At 42.2% G+C, this 20,834-nt stretch overlaps 1 protein-coding gene across 1 annotated transcript in view; it reads left to right on the forward strand.

The window, feature by feature from the left end:
* Nucleotides 1-6,443: 6,443 nt before the first annotated feature.
* Nucleotides 6,444-20,834, forward strand: part of COL22A1 (collagen type XXII alpha 1 chain) — a 220,431-nt gene continuing 206,040 nt past the window's right edge. Inside the window, exons 1-2 of the mRNA XM_074830381.1 lie at nucleotides 6,444-6,540; nucleotides 11,336-11,902. Of these exons, the coding sequence (XP_074686482.1) occupies nucleotides 6,444-6,540; nucleotides 11,336-11,902 (664 nt within the window). The remainder of the gene's footprint in view (nucleotides 6,541-11,335; nucleotides 11,903-20,834) is intronic.

Genomic DNA, 20,834 nt, shown 5'->3' on the forward strand with positions numbered 1-20,834 from the left:
TTGCTTGAGAATGTGCTTTTTCTACACTAGCAAGGGATACAGCTTGCTTCTAACTCCTGGTAAGTTATGTTGGGAGACTGAGTGACAGTTGCGCTCTGTGGCATGCCCCTAAGACTTGCTTTAGCCATTTGGCCAGATTCAACATCTTTGGAGCATCACTTTGTGGCATCTGTTCACCTGGACACAGCAGCTGGGGCACTGCAGCATGGAGTGCACCTACATCTTCTCTCATCAGGGAGCTGGGATTTAGATACGTGAGACTTTATCCCACCGTGTGAGTGCAGCCTATTTATAGGAGAGGCAGCAAAATTAATTTGGGGATGGTGGTCTGGATTTGTTAGTACCCTAACCACAGACTGTAGGATTTGGGAGATTCTATCATAGAGACTTTTTATTGCAGGTTAGTTTTGGGTTTTCTTAGTCAATCAGTAGAAAGATTTCTAAGATTGACATGCAAGAGTACAATTTAAATCTGGAGTTACTTCCTCTGGACGAATCACTGGAAAGTTTTACTTGGGGGTATTGCATCAAGGTTTTAGCCTGCAGACACTGTGTGACTGCCGCAGGCAAAAATACATTGCAAAGTCCTCGTCTAGCAGTTAGGGTATTTTAGAATTGCAGTGATTTGGCAGGCAACCAGTAAGAGCTTGTTTTAAAGTGCCTGTGGTAAATGCATTTACAAAGGGGTCAATTTGAGGGATGCATGATCCGAGCATAGGTTAAGGAGTCAGGAGCAGCTGAATTCTAATTCTGACCTTCTCTCAGGTTTCCTTGTGCGTGCATGTGCAACACCACAGAGGTTAAGAGAACGTTTCTAAGGCTGCAAAGTGGAGCATGCAGAAATTAGGAAATGCCCATGCTGGGTTAATCCAGTCCCCCTTGGACTATGCTCCATGGCTCTCTAAGACTCTTGGTTACGCTCCTCTGTATATTTTTTCCCATTCGATTCCTGTCTCGTTTTGTCTCCTAGACAGATACCTGTCACTTAGGAAATGGCTATTTATTATTTTTCCTCTCCTAATGTTTCAGTATGGACTTTATTTCTTGCACAATCAAACTTATTTCCAATTGCAGCAATATTAATCATTCATGGGCCTTGGTAGTTCCAGCACCAAGTACTTCAGGGCAGTAATAGAGTTCAGCTAAGGCAAACTGATGGGTTTGCATGGTCTGCTGATCTTTCCCACCACCCTATTTCATCTTCTATAAAGCTGACAGATCACTTTGGCTAGCAGTCATGCTAACCATCTCTCTGTGTCTGATTGGTTTTTTAGGGATTAGGGTAGAAGTTGCTCTTGAGACATGATATTTCAAAAGAAGAGAAGAAATGTCTCAGCCCCTGCAGCCTCGCTGGCACTTAGAGCAGACATTGGAGAGCTGTTTGCTAGCAGGGTGCATGAATGTCCCCATCCAGCATACTGTGGAGCTGCTGACAGACTCCTCCTTGATTTCAGCAGACTTTGGATCAGTTGTAGTTGAATAAAGTACCTCAGCAACAACTCTGGTGTTAGCTGAGAATTTTCTGCCCTATTATTCACACGGGTTTTGAAATAATGCCCACTGCAATCAATGGTCCTCTTTTCATGAACTACAGTTGGCTTTGGATCAGGCTTGGGAAGATGCATATCTTCCAGAAATGCCATCGGATGATTTCTTTAAAATGCATCGAACAAAGATATATGACCGCATGGGCTGATCAGGGGGAAGAAAGTCCCATCTCTCTTTTATATGGTTGGCTTCCTGCTCATATCAGCAATAATTTAGATAATTAAATTGCTTAGTTCAGTAGTTGGAAGAGACATGATCAACAAGCTGAATCTACTGAGCTGTCAGATATATTAGTGTTCTGGGATTTTTTGTTTTTCTTTTTTTTTTGGTGTGTGTGAAAATTTGTGTAATTGGACACTGTCTTTTTCGCCCCAGGTTAACTTCTTCTTCAGAGGAGCATACCAAAGACATTTAAGATCACATATGAATGCCAGCATAGTTAGAACATTTATGGCATACAGTGATGTTCAGCGGCAGCAGATGAATGGATGAAATTAAGCGCAATAATAGTATCAGCCCACCTTGAATTTAACAGTAAGACGAAGTTCACTGGTATATTTTAGTAAAATGTAAGTAAAAGCTCAGATATGTTAACGAGCACACTGAAGTCCATAACTGGACATGCTTTTTACATTCAGCCTTGAATCACTGATCTTTTTACTGTCCCTGTAGGGTCTTTGAACTTTTGCTCACCTGAGGTAGAAGCAGTTTTATTAACTCACACTCCTGAAATGCTCATCTTACTATTGACTCCAGTTTTGTTTTGTTCTGTTTTATTAATATTTGTGACTGAATCACGCCTCTGAAGGATGAAAGAGACCACAGAAAGTGTTCTGTTTTTTTCTGTCTCTAACTCACATGGTTGTTGCTGTTGGTGACATCTTTCAAACCAGGACAGAAGAGCAGTCTCTGGAGAGGCTGAGGTAGAGAATATCGAGTGCTTGTGCTTAAATTTAAGGCTTGTCCTAGAAATGCCGTGAAGTTTTCATCTCTGCCACATTCTTTGCATCTGCCCCTTCTTTTCCCTTTATTTTTTCAAGATGCCGTTTCTAAACAGTTTTGCATCTATTATTTCATATAAGTTTTTCCTCCTTGTCCCCTGAATTAAAATGATGCAACAGCATTCTCTGAGAAATAAGGTTAGAACAAAGTCACTATATGTCTCTTCAGGATCAGGCTCTGGCAGGACAAAGAGAGAGCAGAATAGAAAACACCATTTTTGCAACGGACAGGGGTTTCATTTTCTAAATAAACTGATGTCAGGATATTCTTTGACTTTGGTTCAGTCAGGAATAAACCCCATGATAAAATGCAGCCCAGCTATATGGTTTCAGTCTGGATATGTATGATTCTTGGAAAGCAGAGCCCTAGCTGTATTCCTAGCCTCAAGGGATAAAGCTCAAGAAGACAAAGCAGCATCCCTTAAAATACAGGAGTTCAAGGGAAGCTCAACGGTGAGCAAAATATTAAAATGTGTTTGAGATGAGAAGATACAGTTGTCCTTCAGCTTTTTTTTTAAATTCTGCTTTTTATGAGCGTGTTTACTTACTGTTCAAAAGTAGAGAGGCCTTACCATGGGTGCTCATTGCCCTAAAACTCTATACCAACCCCCCTGAAAAAGCCATACTGACGTTGAAGGTTATATAGAGCTTGTGTCTATCTTCTGTATATTGTTTGTGCAGCTGTGAGGCGATATGAATAGCTTAGTACGGTGCCTGTATTTTAAATGTAGAGAGCTCACTTTAACATTTACTAGTGTGCTCCTTAGCCTGGATGCCATTCCCACATTATGTTTGCATGTAGCCAGAATTATTCACTTCTTTTTTTCCCATCAAACTATTAAAAAAGAACCTCAGACACAGAGCCCGCAGTTTGGTAATAAACTCGGACGTCACAGGATTTGTTAGTTCTTTTTGCAATATCACTTAATACATCTAAATGTGTCACAAGGGAATTTCAAAGTGATGTTTGTGAGATAAAAAGAAAAAAGGAGGTATTTTTAAAGGATGTGCATTGACTTAGGCCACTTTGAGGAAATTATTCCCACATGATAGGCTGAACTAAAAATAATAATAATAAAAAAATACATGTTGGCCATTTGGAAATAGGGTCAACTAAACAAAATTTCTTATTCCTGGATCACTCTGAAGCCTAAACAGTCCCACTTTTGGCTCCTTTTTGACCCTTTTTCCTGGAAGGGGAAATAAATGTTGATCAGCTGCTGTAGTCTCAAACTGGGCTCAGTCTCACAATGACAGACTGAGGTGGGAAAGAAACCAGTGTGGAAAACCCATTACAAAAAATGCTTTATCTCCAACCTTTCTTCTAATACCCCTGAAGACTTCCTTGCCATGATATGAGTCCTGTTGATGTGAATGGGGCAATTTTCGCTCACTGATATATCCATACATAAAGCAGCTGCAAATTAAGAGACTTGGTTCAGTTCTTCATGTATAAAAATGTAAGAAATGGTGTATTTTGGCCTGAATGCAAGAATAATCTTGAACCACGAATATGTATTAAAGCCACCACAGGTAATCATTATAGATTTTAAGCAGATATTCTGATTTGATGTGGTTTTTTTCCCCACTACTTTTAGTCTAAATGACTGTTATGAGATGCCTTTCAGCATTCATAATGCAGCAATGAGCTCTTGAAGGGTTTTGGCAAAGAGTGGAGAGGAATGATGCCTTAGAGACGCAGCTCTCGGACCTGGTCATGTCGGTGGTCCTTCTGCTGGGGCAGAAGTCATGCGTGTACCAAGTGAGCCACGTCCACCAAGCTCCCTGTAGCGCCACATATGCTGCCTGTTGAGCCAACGTTGGTCCATCCTGCCGCCGTTCTGCTGACTGACACCAGCTGCTGCTCTGCTCCTTTTATCCTGGCCTCATGTGGGTTAGCAGCTGGCAAAGACTGTTTTTAATATTGTATTTATAAAACTTCGCAGCCGTGCAAGCCCAGACACAGAGAAAGGACTTTTTGAGCTCTCAGCACTAGGAGTGCAGAACGCCGCACGGCAGATCTGGTTTCCCATCTCTCACTGCCGCCACTAACCTGCTCTCCCATCACCAGTGCCAGAAAACAACATTTCCGAAAAAATACATGGGAGGAAAAACCTTGGGCTGAAGCCTCCCATAGCTATTTTAAGTAATGCTTGTCCTGATCCCTCTGCAGGCGGCTGCCTGATCGGTATTTCAGTAATGTACTTATTTAAAAGGAAATTCTAACTACTGTAGGGTACAGTGATATTTTCATGCCCTTTTTACCCTGCAACCTTTTCCAGCTGGCTCAAACCTGAGCACCTCACTGTCTTGTAGGGACACCGTCTGGCTGACATGTAAACTACAGCACCTGCTTGTGCCCTTTGGATTTAGGGATGGTACATGAATTAGCATGCTTTTTTTTGCCTTTTTTTTTTTTTTGTAAATTCTTTCTTGCATTTATGTTCCACTGCTGGCAGATATTTCCAGTTTTTATCTGCAGCGTTTATTAGATGTATTGTTTTTCTCCTTGTCTGCATATGATATGGACGTTTGAAAATGTAGGAGCCTGTATTTTGTCCTGGAAGTAAGGATTTACAGCTCTGTCTCTACAACTGCATAAGATTTTCCCCCTTTTTATTTCCTAAACCAGCATGACATGCACTTTATTTCTGGGGTACATGGTAGAGATAGTCCCAACATTTGACTGATCAAAACTGGTTTTGAACAAATTCTGACACCACCATTCTTTTTGTCTGTGATTCCCAAAGAACCCTATTGCATTGAAAAGAAATGCAGTGATCTAAAACATACAGTGCAGCAATGCAGCAATGATCTAAAACATACAGTGTCCCCTTCGTGCCTGTTTTACCCAGCTATCAACAGTTAGAAGCTGATGTGCATGTTAAAAGACAGAGGAAGTGGAAATTCCCTAAGAAAATGGACAAAGAAATCTGCATTAAAGAGGAAAACACAGGTTTGGGAGCTGGGAGAGAGTTTTCCAAAATGATTCCTTAGGCAGTAAGAGCTACAGAGTGGAAACTGTTTTATCCTCTGTATGTGTACACAATAGATAGAAGTGCAATGTTTTCATGATCTAATAAAAAATAATAAACCAACAGCAATAAGTCAATAACAATTTATTTTTTTTTTTAAAGAAGAGAGTTGATCTAGTGTTAGAAAACAAAGCTAGACTTTTAACAGTCCAGGCACTTTGCCTGGCTTGTTACAATACTGACTGGCTTCAAGCTAAACTCAAACCTTAAATTGAAGATCGTCCACCTGAGCTTTTGTACTTCTTTAAACTAAATAGTTGAAAGATGTGATCTGAAGCTGCTGAGTTTACTCCTGTAGAGAAGGGCTGATGGCAACAAATAGGTACATGAAAACAGCCGCGTATTTTTAGCGTTTGTCATTTCTGAGGCTCCAGAACTGAAAGCAGCAATGGGTGAAGTGGCAACCAGTTGTGTGTGACTTGCAGTGGTTTGTATCTTGGCACTGCTTTGTGTATCTCCTAATGATGAATGCATGGGAGGGCCAGGTCAAGAATGGTTTCCACTCCAGTGCATTGATTGTGTAGTTGGCAGTGGGCTCAATTAAAGTATAATAATCTGGTAATGTCTCTCCTGTTTCCATTCAGGCTGCTGCACACTGAATAGAGCTAGCGAAAGACTATAGCTTTTGAAAGTAGGTGAACTCCTGCCTCTTTGTCTGAGTGGTTTGCGTCTAGTCAACTAAAATGACAAGCAGAAGAAACAACTCCCCAAAACGTTGCTCCCATGATTTGCATCATTACTGCTGTTTGTGTTTCTATGAGATAACACTTGCTCTTTATTTTCCTTTCTAGGCTACAGATTGGATTTCTAGAGAGCTCCTCACCACGGAGAAAAGACAAGCTGATGTGAGAAAGGAGATATGGATATATCCATTATGGGAAGATGCCGTGTGCCCCATCTCCTGGTTCTTCTCACATTCGTGTTCAGCAGGGAGAGAACTGAGGCACAAAGAGCAGGTATGCGCTGTTCGGCTTACTGCCTCGTGCTTAGTAGCTGCTGGACTGTTTACGTGGCTGAGAAGCTATTTTTCCTAGAAGGAAAACAATAAAAAACCCAAGCAAGACATTTACTGCTGAAAAGACATAAAATAGACCTTCGGGATGGAGATAGCTCAGGGATCAAAGTTATGATTTACCTAGGGTCTCTTGTTCTGCTGCAGGCTTAGAGAGGTCAGCTCAGCGACCCACAGCAAGGGGAGCAGCATAGTTTACACTGGATATGCTTTGTCTACCCCGCACTGGCATGAAGATCACTTCTTCCATTGCCTTCAGTGGGTGTCAGATTAGACCTGGTCAATCTTCTATCTGTCTGAGACTTTCCTAGTGAGCTAAACAGGGCCAGGGAACTGTTCATACCCTCTCTTGGTTCATGCTGTCTAGTTGCTAGCATGGTCCCTGGCTTGGCTTTTGGCCTGTGCTGAGGAGCACTTTCCCCCAATGCCACTGAATGCATTAGAGGATGGTGCAGCTGAGGGACTGTTCCTCTAGGACATGTTCTTTTTTGAGGGGTGGTAGGAAGAGTTGAGATCTGGCTGTGAATGATGCTACACCTCAGGGACAGAAAACGGTTCTAGACCCACACAGTTTATTGGTATAAAAGCCCAAGAATACTTTGAGATGGAGGCTTTGTCTCTTTTTCTAGGAAAGATGCTATTCTGTAGGCTTGGGTAATTTATAAGAAAGAAAAGGCTTTTTTAGAACTCTCAGTCTAAGGAATAGCTGCTTTACAGTTTTGTTATGTGATCTATATAAGGCTTTTTGGATGAAGTTTAACAGGAGAAGGTACTTAGTAACAAAACAAAGTGAAATCATGTTTTTTTCTGCCTGTGGATCAGTCACAGGAAGAATATGGTGGTATCACCTATGTTCATTCTGTGATTAAATATTTTTGGGCTTACGGCTTGTTTGTGAACTATTTTTAATAGCAATATTGCAAAACAGTTGACTCAGTGTCTGGGTGGATGAACACAACTCCTGGAATTATGCTTCCAGAGAGTATTCCTGTAATTGTGAAACTGAAAGTTCACTTTCTATGAATTATCTCCCATATTCCCTTAACATTAACTGTTTCTGCCAGTAAACAATATTATTATATCATTCTTGGAAAACAACCAATTTTGTCCAGCAGTGGACATTACCGTGCTAAAAATGCAGATTAATATTTACTAAAAGCTTGTCTGCAGCATTTCATCGCACTGCCATCAGGTCTGTAAGCAAAGAATCACTGACTCTAAGAAAATGATCCTGAAAGATCATCTTTTTATTCCCTGCAATACTGCCTGAATAGGCATCACTTTTTATACCTTAAACCCCGCTTGTTTTAAGGCTCATCACCCTTGAACACAGACAGGATTCATTCTGTCTGTTCTGTTTGTTTTTAAATTGCAGTCATCTCACCTGCTGAGAGTCATTAAAATAAGCAACAGGAAGGTCTGTACCTTGTGAGTTTTATACTCAAACCTTTATATTCTCTTGTTAGGCTCACCCAATTAATATTCTTTCAAACAGAATAGACTAATATGATAATTAATTTGAGGGGGGAAAGTGGAGATTTCTTGCTTACCTTTTACTGTCATATATTCTATCATTTATATTCTGCAAAAATCAAGCAGAACTGCACTTGACTGTCTTGCCGATACACACAGATGTAATGTGACTTACATCCCATAATAGAAAATGATATACACCATCATCTCCACACTCTGATTACCTTTAAGAGAGTTTTTCCAGCCAGACCTTTCTTGCTCTATGGTTAGAGATAAGCATTCCCTCACTCACAAAATGCCGTCACAGAACACGATCCCATGTGGACAGGTTGTTTCCAACGTGATCCCATGGATGAGTTGTTGCCAATGTGATCCCAATTCCACATGCATAGGTTGTTCCTGAAGAAATTGAAGGAGCAGCAGCTCCTGGAATGTACTCTGCTACAGAAGTTCACACAGAAACAGATGATGCTCATTTTTCATCATCACCTGCACCACACCGGGTGTATATTCAACCACTCTCATGGCCATCATGTAATACCATGAGCACCATACAGTGTTATAATGCCTACCTATAATGCTCTTACTCTTATCTGAAGGCAAATTCTCATCATGTGGCTGAGCTAACCACATTCTCCAGTGCAGTGAGCTGTTCTGGGATTCCTGTCCTCTTCAGGGCAGTTGCACAGCCCCAGGATGATCAAAAGCACCAGACCTAATTTATGAACTGTAAGGTCAAATTTGGATGTGGGAGAAGACTTCGTGACCTTCCTGTAGGCTCAAATGCTGGAACTTGGTGAGGAAATATGGCAACAGCATCATTCCCCCCACTTTCAGTAGCATGATTCATATTTCTGTTCACTGAGCTGGCTGCCAAGCAAGAGCTTGACTGGATGGACTGTGTATGGTACCTCCCTACTCTTTGGTCTGTTCCAGGGAGAAGAGTCCTGGTCCTCAGCTATTATCCACATTGGGTGCATTTACATCAGTGCTTTAGCTCTGGGCAGGTGTGCAGCAAGGACAGATGACTTCCTGAGGGATGGCAGGACAGGGACTCACCAGCCACAGCCTGTCTCACCACCCCCAGCCAGGGAGAAGGGAAGGCTGGGGGATGATAGCCAGGCTCAACTGACAATTCAAATTCCCAGACAAGCTCATAGTGATGAAGCAGGTCCAAGATCAAGCCAGGAGCATGAGTCAGACAGTCAGGGTCCAGATCAGGTCCAAAGACAGCATCCAGGGTCAGCCACTCCCCAGGCAAATCCACAGAGGTGAGGCAGGTCTGAGGTGAAGCCAGGAAATCAGTCCATGGTTAAGGCAAGGAACAAAGGTGGGAGCCTCACCCTAAAAGCAGCTACCAGAGGAAGAAGAGACAGGTCTTTCTTGAATGTTTCCAGAAGAGCTTTCTGAGGAACTCACCCAAGGCCAGGGAGCCATAGCATCCAAACCCAGGAGAAGGGGTTTACTGTCAGGGCCCCCACAAGGATTTCAAACTTTCACTGGGAATCTTCCAAGCATCTCCACTTACTGTGCTTTGGTTCATATCATGGAGCAGTCCTGGACTGACTTCTGATGAAACTGAATGGCAGTTATATGTGCACTTCAGATGCACATATAATGGGTCCCAGTCACTGATGGATATTTAGTTGCTGGGACCTGGTTGGAACTAGGCTGATGTGAGTGAAAACATGCAAACCGTACAGTGGGAATGTCACTTTTTAATGTATGGAGAGCTGAAATGTCCTCAGTGGGCATACCCTGGAGTTATGTATTCTAACAAATACTCTCAGATTTTCTAATCAAGGGAGATGGGTTGGTCAGTCCAGGTCAGAGCCCAGAGGAGTTTATTAACATGGTTGTGATGGGAACAGTTGGGGGAATCAGGGTTCTGCAGTGAAATAGGAGTCAACAGAACAGATCTGCTCTCAGTGGGTGTGGGTAGATGTGGGCTACTATTAGCTACACAATTAGCTCAGATCATGGTAAAGCAGTAGGATTTAAAGGCAACTGCCAACAGTTTAGTAGCCAGATAGAAAATCTCCAGTTCAGTGGGACACAGGAAAACCCTGTTACTCTGAGAGAAATAGTGTCACAGGCACTGGTATGGACCAGCTCTCTGTCCTGTATCATGTTACATGTGCTCTGTTCTCCACATGATTGGTCAAATTAGTTTTTTGCCATTGGTTCAAACAAGCAGTTGTACTTTTGAGATGACATAAGACAAGAAGTACTGGAGAAACAATGGTTGGTGGTTGCGACAACAGACAAATTGACTTTGTAGAGCAGCTTTCAATCTTGAAACTCATAATTTGTTAGGGATTATGGTCTATAATAGTGAATTAAATAAACATATGTATATATATACTTTTTTGCCAATTAAGGCATTATGTTGATAAATCTTTGGCATCTGTGGGACATTTATGAATCTACTGCCTCCTGGCTTGCATATATTCAGAAACAGCTAGAAAACATCTCCTGGGAGATCTACTTTCTTGGCAAGTGGTTGACAAATATATGACCTGTCTGCCTTCATAATGGCAAGCTGCCATTAAAATATGTTTGCCTTTCGGATTACATAGGCCTCATATTACAAATATCATGGCTGGAGGCAAAAGGGTGGTTGTGAGGGTAAGTGAACTTTTCCCTTACAAAGCAACTGCCCTTTGTTGTCAAGGAAGCCATCCCAGTATTCAGTGAGTCATCCTTTAGTCAATAGTCAATGGCAGAGGGCCTCAAAATCAAAATAATCTTGTTATAAACTTGCTTCACCAACATATCATGCTGAGCAAAAGAACTGCTTCTAGCTAAGCATAAATAAATCATAATGCTAATGAAAGAGGGAACATGAAAGCTTCACTACTTGTGGTCAGCATTGGCCTAGGCAAGGTCAGGACAGGTCTCTTGATCTGCCAAGGTCATTTCAGAGCATTGCCTCAGCAAAGGCACTGCAACGAAGTTTGAGAAAAATAGCTTCATATGCATGCAGATGGTGTAGGTGAAAGATTGAGCAGACGCAGTTAGTAGAGTAGGAAGAGAAAGGGTTTGCATTTCAAAGTGAAGTGTGTGCTGATCTGTAGAAGTCCTGAAACAGATGAGGTGAATCACAAGGAAGAAAGGCTGAGAATCTGCACTTTCTCTGCAGGATAGGGAGAGGGTTTGCTGCCTCCTCCAAATTGCTCACAAGGGAGCCATGCCTAGGGAGTATTTGGTATGTCTGGTACTCTTCTTTCATCTTCCCTTAGCGATATTTTCTGCTACTCCTGCAGGTTGCAAGAATGTTCATTATGACCTTGTATTCATCTTGGATGCCTCCTCCAGCGTCGGAAAAGAAGATTTTGAGAAAGTTCGGCAGTGGGTGTCTAATTTGGTGGAAACTTTTGAAATTGGCCCAGACAAAACCCGTGTAGGTGTGGTGCGATACAGCGATCATCCAACCACAGAGTTTGACCTGGGAAAGTATAAAACCCGTGAAGAAATCAAAGAGGCTGCACGAAAGATTAAGTATTATGGAGGTAATACAAACACTGGAGATGCTCTCAGGTACATCAACACCTACGGTTTTTCTAAAGAAGCTGGTGGGAGACTTAGTGATCGAACTGTTAAAAAAGTGGCTATCCTTTTGACTGATGGAAGGAGCCAGGATTATGTCTTGGATCCAGCCACTGCAGCCCATCAGGCTGGGATTAGGATCTTTGCTGTGGGTGTTGGAGAAGCCTTAAAAGAGGAACTTGATGAGATTGCTTCAGAACCCAAGTCTGCTCACGTGTTTCATGTCTCTGATTACAACGCTATCGATAAAATTCGGGGGAAGCTGAGAAGGCGTCTCTGTGAAAGTAAGTAGATCTTCCAGTTCTTCTACACAATTAGAATTATAATACATTCAGTTAGCATATAGGTGTGAAAAGCTGTGACTGTTTTCTTTCATACTTATAATTCTATATTGATAATTCTTTATTTTAGTGTCTTCCACTCTGTTCCACTCTGTAAGAAGTCATTTTACTACCTGGACTGTAATGAAGTGATCACTTCTGGGTTGTTTTGCTCAAGTCAGTATTAAATATAGGTCAGCTTCTAGTGATCAACTAGAGAACAAAATGTGAATTCCCTTTTGATTCTGATATAGTTCAATTCCTTTATAATATTTTGGACTACTGAATATTAAGGGTGTCATCTTATTTATAGCCAGATTTTGATTTATTTTGTATAGGAACTGTTTTTACCCCCCCTTGTTTTCTGGCATTGTACGGTGAAGAGAGTACTCTGGGTGCTGCTGAGAATGACCCTTTAGGAAGCGAAAGGATACTTGTGCTTTTCTGCCTTTCAGCATTCCAACTCTACTGGCAACTGGTGTTCACTAGTGCTCTGGTCATCAATCACATAAACCTTGGTGACATTTTGAATGACTTTTAATGGAGAACAATGTGTGAAATTCACACTGAATAAATGAACTTTGGAATTCCAGCCCCTTGGTGAAGAACACTGTAATGGCATTATGGCTGGTATCTCCCAGCACTTTAATGGGAACAGCAATCACGTAGCCCTTTCTTCTTCCATCACTGATAAATAACTCTCTTGTTCTTAGTGACTGCATAAAAGCTACCTGGTTTTGCTGCTTTTTGCAGCATGTGTTGTGGTTGCTGTGAGTTCTTTGGGTCAAAATCATGAGACACCTACAACAGTTGACTCCCCATGTGATTCTGTAACACATGGCAGCATTACAATAACCAGGTCTGTAGACTGGCAAATTGTGTTACTGCCAGGTTTCAGTAAGGTGCTAGAAAAAAAGCAAGCCTTTGTGGTGAAGCTCTTATTGCTGTCTGTGACCTCCATTTGCAAGAAAAAATGTGTTAACATAATGCTCTGGGCTTATGTATGCTTCTTAAAGAGTGGCTACCACGAGCAGGCATAAACTAGTTGGCACTGCCCAGCAGTATCAAGGTGTGACTGCTTTTTTGCAGCCTGAATGAAAATGGGTATGGGTAGTGTAATCCAAATACAAGTGGAAGTCATGGTTGATACTGACTGTAAGTTATGCAGACTGAAGGAGCTTGGTCTTTTTCCCTGAAAAATGTAATCATACGCACAACTAGGGTGTAATAAAGAAGGCTAAACTCTTCTGGTGGGCAATAGCTTCCTACTGCAGCTGCTGAACTCTCACAATGTGATTTTCCTTTGAAATTCTATTACTTCCCTTTTTTAAAGCAAGTGTTTTAAGTACTTTGTACCTGGGTCAGTGTTTGTCAACTTCTCAAAAAATCACGTATCCATCTGTCAGAGTATAATGCCATTTGTCTATGGCTTTCTGAGGCCATACTAATATCCACATGTGTGGGCACACCACTTCTCATTAGATTTCAAAGGATCACTGGGAGCATCCTTCATCCTGAGTGATAGCAGTCACTCTCCAAGGTGTTTATATCCACCTGCACTAGTGGGTTTGATGGGTAGACATAAAGCCTCTAAAAGGGTAAGTGAAAGGGAAGGGTTTAGTTTTATGAGATACAAGGAGCTTTTAAGGGGAAAACATGCTTGTGGTGGGTTAACCTTGGCTGGATGCTGTCACGGATGAAAGTATTGACACGGTAATATTTAGTAAGAAATCTAGGTTTATTAATAACTAACAGCAATTTATTATTATAAAATAATTCAGAGATACTAAAAGAAAGAAAAGCGACTTATTCAGATTCTAAAATGACAAGATTCACACTAACTTACTTAACGGTACCTATATATATATATACACATGCATGCACATAACAAAATGGACAAACATACAGAAACAAAGGTGTTTGGATTCAGTAGAATGAACACAGAACAGACATACACACACAGAAACAAGGGTACGTACACACACACACACACACACACACACACACACACACAGAGTAAAGAGAAGCTAGCTCAAAGAAAATTTCCCTCTCGAGTTTAGAGCAAATACTCACAATGCCTTGGCATTCCTCAACGGGCGATAATTGAGACTCGAGCGGGGGACTTCGCCCTGGCCTTCCGTCTGGAGCAGACGACACCTTAAGGGTTTGGTACCTGAGAGGCGTCCCAGCTCAGGGGAGATGCTGGTCACAGGCCCACTGCGATCCAGAAGAGCTCAAAGGGTCTCCCTGGTGGTCGCCATTTATAGGGTCCAAGATAATTGACTTTTGTCAAATGCCTTCTGGTGCCTTCCAGCAGTTACACAAGAATTTGATTAATGTGCGACTCTGTTATTGTTCCCATTTGACCACATCCCAGGCACAGGTGTGCCAGGCCCTTAGGAGTTGATGGGCCATTTTAACCATTTCCGAGCAATCGGGAGGGGCAGGAGCCAGGCTCGTTAACATTGTCAGTCCTTATCTCCACAGACTGGTGTATAGCTCGGGGGATGTGGGTGGAATCGCACCTAGCACCAAGCAGCCCAACAAAGAGGGGCGGGGGGGGGGGGGGGGGGGGGCGGGGGGGGTAAGGATTGCACCACCACAGATGCCAGATGCCCAACAAGCTGCTCTGTCACTCCCCTCCTCAACTGGACAGGAGATAGAAAATATGACAAAAGTCTTGTGGGTTAAGATAAGGACAGGGAGAGATCACTCATCAATTACTGTTGGGCAAAACAGACTCGACTTGAGGAAATTAATTTATTACCAATCAAATCAGAGTAGGATAATGCAAAATAAAAACAAGTCTTAAAACACCTTCCCCACACCCCTTCCTTCTTCCCGGGCTTAACTTTATTCCCAGTTTTCTCTACCTTCTCCCCCTCAATGACGCAGAGGGTTGGGGAATGGGGGTTGTAGTCAGTTCATCAAACTTTGTTTCTGCCGCTCCTTCCTCCTCAGGGGGAGGACTCCTCACACTCTTCCCCTGCTCCAGCGTGGGGTCCCTCCAATGGGAGACAGTTCTCCATGAACTTCTCCAATGTGAGTCCTTCCCATGAGCTGCAATTCTTCATGAACTGCTCCAGTGTGGGTACCTCCCATGGGGTCACAAATCCTGCCAGCAAACCTGCTCCAGCGTGGGTTCCTCTCTCCACAGGGCCACAGGTCCTGCCAGGACCCTGCTCCAGCATGGGCTTCTCACAGGGTCACAGCCTCCTTTGGGCATCCCCCTGCTCCAGCGTGGGGTCCTCCCCGGGCTGCAGGTGGAGATGTGCTCCACCATGGACCTCCATGGGTGCAGGGCACAGCTGCCTCACCATGGGCTGCACCACGGGCTGCAGGGGAATCTCTGCTCTGGTGCCTGGAGCACCTCCTGCCCCTCCTTCTTCACTGACCTTCGTGTCTGCAGAGTTGCTTCCCTCAGAAATTCTTACTCCTCTCTCTGGATGCAATTGCACCAGGGTTTTTTTCCCTCTTCATAAATACGTTACCCCACGGGCACTACCACCATCGCTGATGGGCTCAGCCTTGGCCAACAGCGGGTCTGTCTTGGAGCCGGCTGGCGTTGGCTCTGTGGGACATGGGGGAGCTTCTGGCAGCTTCTCACAGAAGCCACTCTGTAGCACCCCCGCTACCAAAACCTTGCCACACAAACCCAATAGAAGGCTGCTAAATGGATTGCTTTCAGTGTAAGGACAAAGGGAATCAGACAGCCATCAATGAACATTAATAAGGAAGGCATCAGAGAGGAGGGAATTAGTGGAACAAACAGCAAGTGGATAATGTGCACATAGTGAGGATCACTCAGGTAGAGATATAAGGATGTTAACAGTGACAAAGGCAACTGAGTATCCGGGTACATGGGACACAGTGTATGCAGGTGGATTTGAAGAAGTGGATGCCGGTAAAAAGAGGGGTTATCAACTAGACAGCAAACTCAGGTGCAATGGTGTGATTTCCACAGCAACAGCAGTTCTAGAAGAAAGGTCTGCCATAGCTGTTCTGAGGCAGTGTTCTTCTGATCCAAGAACTCTGGTGAGATGGTCTAACATCCCTAAATCCTTCATGCCAGCCTTGATGTGGGACATCATGTTGTCAGTGTCTGGCCTCAGTCCCTCTCGCTGCAATTGGAGCACAGTTTTATCCTGCTGGATATCAAAAATATTTTATTCTGTTCCTCTGTACATCAGTCTTTTCTGCTTGGAAGGCTGTTACATATCTTGCCTAAGTCTTTTCTTCCTAGATTTAAAGCAGGAAAACTGCTTGTTGGCAGAATCAGGCTTGTCATACTTACTTATTTTATTTATTGTTTTGCATGCAAAATGTTTTTAATAGGTATGATGTTTAGATCAGATCTAAACAAACAAGAAATTCTTGCTGTCACTGAAGCCAACAGTGAGAGCACCATCAGCACAAGTATTAAAGTAGAGATCAGGTAACTTTTTTGTTACTTGGATACATGAGGTGGAACTGGTTTGGGGGGGTGAGAGAGGGCTGGTGGAAAACAGGACTAAGTGGTTTCTTGTGCTTGTGCTGCTTTTAAATTTCATGTTAACACAGTAGGAACAGGAAAGGAGTTCACGGTAAGGGCTATGCCTTATACATATTTAGAAGGTAAAACTTTTAATAGCTATTGTAGTTAACTTTCTGTGGTTTTAATGACAGCACTGCATAAAATGGGAACATACAAACCACTGGGTGGGTGGAGGACGTGACAAGGGCACATGCCAAGCTGCTGTGTAGTTTGTGCTCATTCTAAGACAAAAGCATATATTGCCACAGCCAAGCTAGTGTTTTAATAGATATAATCCTTTGTGAGCTCCTGAGAGTCGCATGAATCAAAGGGCGGAAATGGTAGAAAGTTTTTTTCTTTGATGAGTCTTTCAGTCCTTGTACTGCTGTACTACTGAAATGTGAAGAATCCTGAAGTGTTTAAAATACTGGATTTCATGCCAGCAGCTGTTCAGAATCACTTGTCTCAGGTCTCACTGGACGTCTGTCCTAGACTCAGTCATTCCAATCTTGCTATATTTGATGGAATTTGTTGCTAAGAACATGACATTAAGTGCATTAATAGCATTTGAGCTCTCATTTGATCTTGTGGAAGTAAGCATAGCAGAATCGAAAAATAACATGTCTGCTCAGTGGGACGTTGTGGCAGTGGGAGATATTTTTGCCAAACATCTCCATTACATTCTGCACTATAGTTAGCAGGCAAAAATGGGAGATGCTTTCACAGGAAAGCAGGAGAAATATATATTCTGCTAAAAATTCCAGAGATGCTACATGCTTCCTAAATAGCGTTTCTGCTTATATGTTGTAGAGATAACAACAGGGAGCTATGGAATATTTAAAAATATACTAGCATCTGCTTCTGGTAGGTAAATAGTAGGTTTATGCTCATCAAAGAGAGCTAATTGCTTTGATTTCAACCCAGATTTAATTTAAATCTGGATCTGACAAGTTAGTGCATGTACAAAGTTTTCAACATGGCTTGAAACTGGTAGCACTGGTGTTTAACACTATCATCTGACATTTAAGCCTCAGTGGCGAAGACATTGCAATGGTGACCTAAAACACCCATACCTGCTCAGAGGTAGTTGTTTCTTAAAAACACTGATTGCAGTGCTTTGGATGCTGTAATATTTGAGTTGATTCTGTTATCATTAAGCCAGCCAGGTGATAAGATACAGTTTGCAAAGCTGAGCAAAATCATTCTCCAAAAACATTCTCACTCTTTACTGACTCTGTAATGCAGAAGCCTGTGACTTGGCACCTTCAGAATACAGGGTGTGTATGTGCGATTACTAAGCCTCTGCTCTACTGCAAAAAATCAGATTTCACAACTTGAAAATGAATTTGGCTTGAGAGGTACAGTCTCAGCTAAGATTTGGGTGCTTTTTTCTACAGCTAGTAATAGGAGAAAAATAAGCAGATGTTTTCTAAGGAAGTACCATAGGAGTACTGTGCTCGGCTTTGGTCTATGTCCAGTAGTGACTTTCATGTATAATGTAGCCGTTTCTACAACCAGTTTTTAGTTGCCTGTGAGCTTGATGAGCTCCTTGCCATGATGAGTTCCTCTGCAAGTCTGTGGAAGACCAAAGGACTATGTCATCATATGGATCTCAAATGCTTTGCAAACACAAGGAGATGAAGCTGAAATGTTTCAATGACTGGTTGGTACCAATGGCTTGTCACTGGTTTCTGTTGATATAGTGAGGCCTGTGATAAAATATCAAAAGCAGTCACATGTTCAGATGATTCATAACATTTTTTTTTCTATTTGTACGTGTCTTTGTTGACTTTGTGTTGTGTATGTAGTGCATAAAATATAAGTCTTATGCTACCACTGTACTGTATCTGATGCAAAAGGGCTTCCAGCCTTCAAGGCAACCCCTTGAACACCATTCAGAGTAATAGTCTAGAAGCTTCACAGACATCTTTTTTGAAGTCAGCTTTGCTCAAGTTCATGGTATGTTCACAGAAGAACAGCAAGCTGTTTCTTCTTGACCTTCAGTGTTAAAAATATCTCATGCACAGAGACCATGACAACGGGTAGGCATCTGAATTGCTGTATGTTGACTGACAGTTCCTAAGAGACTTATCGATATAGTCAAATCTCACATCTCACTAAAATAACGGATCACATCAGCACCTAACAGTATTTGCCTAACTGTTGACCTCCATTTTATACTTCCTGTTGAGGTCTGAGATTTCACTGTAAAAGCATTCATTTCTAGAGAGCTTTGCATTAGACATCATGGAATAGGAAAGGAACTTGAACTCCACAAGCTGACAGGAGTGAGAATATTAAGGTATTTTAATGAACTCAATTGTGGTAGTTGTTTTAATGCTTTTAGTTTGTTGAGCAGAATTTTTGGACTTGGGAATTTGTAGACTGGTTTTACTTTCATAGATGGAGTATGACTCTGTTTGGGTTCTTCAAAAGTTCAGCTTAGCTGTAGTTCCAAGTCTTGCTTAGTCTTACTGCAAGAGCTCTTTTTCATTGTTGTGATGGCTTGTAGAGAGCTCTTACAAATGTGAACATCGCTTCTTGCCATCTGGCAGAACTCGGTACATGCCACAAGTGCACCTATACATTTACTTGGAAAAATTTGTGGCACCTACCTCCATGCTGAATGCAGAGAAAATTGAAGTGTTTTGGAGTAATAACTGATGCCTAACAGGCTGGTTAAAGTCTGATTAGCACAATATGTCCCATGAGGATAATCTAACTCTTGTGCTTCAAGCTCATGTATACATCACACCTGTCACAGGCAGCATTCTTAGTAGAACATTCCACATTTGGCTGCTTAAGAGTATATCCAGGCTAAGTGCAGCTACTAACATTTTGATTCTCACTTGAAAATCTAGTCACTTCCAGATGGTTTTGGAAGTCTGTTAAAAGCTCAGCAGACAACTGCTGCATTTTTAAAAGCTGCAGCTAGGCAGTGATCCAGCTGATATCACCTCTGATATCTCCTGTTGCTTCTTGATGCTCTTCTCCCCCAGCTGCAGTGGTGGCTTTCTCAAACTCTGTAACATCAACTTCTCACAATCTCTCATGTCACAGATGACAAGATTGCTGGCTAAATGCAGCTTCATGTGAAGGCATAAAATGCCTGTGACAGAATTTCCAACTGATTTAACTTTTGCTTGAAAGAGAAGAAAAAAAATTCACTTTTAATGGATGATATGCTGGGAGGAGGTAAAATATTTGATGGGTTTAGTGGTGATGACATTACACAAATTTCTTCTGCCATGGGACATGTTGAAGGACAGCCTGGTGTCTTGGATTATGGCTCCAGGAAGCACAGCAAAGGTATTCTTTCTCTCTTACAGCAATTTTTGTTTTCAAATCAAATGCCTAAAACTCTCAGATCTGATTTTCCACTTGATCCAGTCATCACCAGCTTAGAGCAAGATGGTTCCAAGCTGGTGTCTGACAGGCAGAAGTCCTTGAGCTCAGGGAGTGTGCAGTGGCTGCTGGTTGGTGTCCTCAGTTCCTCCACAGATAATGTAGAAGTGGCTGTTTACCCATATCATAACTACACTTCTGTTCTTCCACTGTGTAATCTCCATATAATTTAAATTTTATGTGTCCAAAGAAGGGCAGCAAAGCTGGTGAAGGGTCTAGAGCACAAGTCTTATGAGCAGTGGCTGAGGGAACTGGGGATGTTTAGTCTGGAGAAAATGAGGCTCAGGGGAACCTTATAGCTCTCTATAGCTACCTGAAAGGAGGTTGTAGTGAGGTGGGTGCCAGTCTCTTTTCCCAAGTAACAAGAAATAAGACAAGAGGAAATGGCCTCAAGTTGTGCCAGGGGAGGTTTAGATTGGATATTAGGAAAAATTTTTTCACCGAAAGGGTTATCAAGCATCATAGCAGGCTGCCCACAGGAGTGGTTGAGTGACCATCCCTGAATGTATTTAAAAGACGTGTAGAAGTGGGTGCTTGGGGACATGGTTTAGTGGTGGACTTGGCAGTGTTAGGTTTATGGTTGCACTCAATGATCTTAAAGGTCTTTTCCAACCCAAATGATTCTATGATTCTAAATAACTTCCTATTTTGCTTGAAACTCTGAAATGAATAGGTTATTTCTGAGATTAGCAGCAGTGCTGTTTTATGACCAGTTGAAGCCAGCCCCACCGCTAAAAAAAGAAAGTCTTATGCTTCCTAACTTCCTTCTCCCATCGACCAGCACAGGCATTTATGTGGCTCCACCATGAGCTACAGCAGGTAGTGTCACAGATGAAAGTATTGACACAGTAATGATTTAGTAAGAAATCTAGATTTATTAATAGCTAACAGCAATTTATTATTATTACAAAATAATTCAGAAATGCTGAAAGAAAGGAAAGCAACTTATTCACAGATTCTAAAATGACAAGATTCACA

The sequence above is a fragment of the Strix aluco genome, chromosome 1 (assembly GCF_031877795.1).
Source record: "Strix aluco isolate bStrAlu1 chromosome 1, bStrAlu1.hap1, whole genome shotgun sequence".
Taxonomy (NCBI): domain Eukaryota; kingdom Metazoa; phylum Chordata; class Aves; order Strigiformes; family Strigidae; genus Strix; species Strix aluco.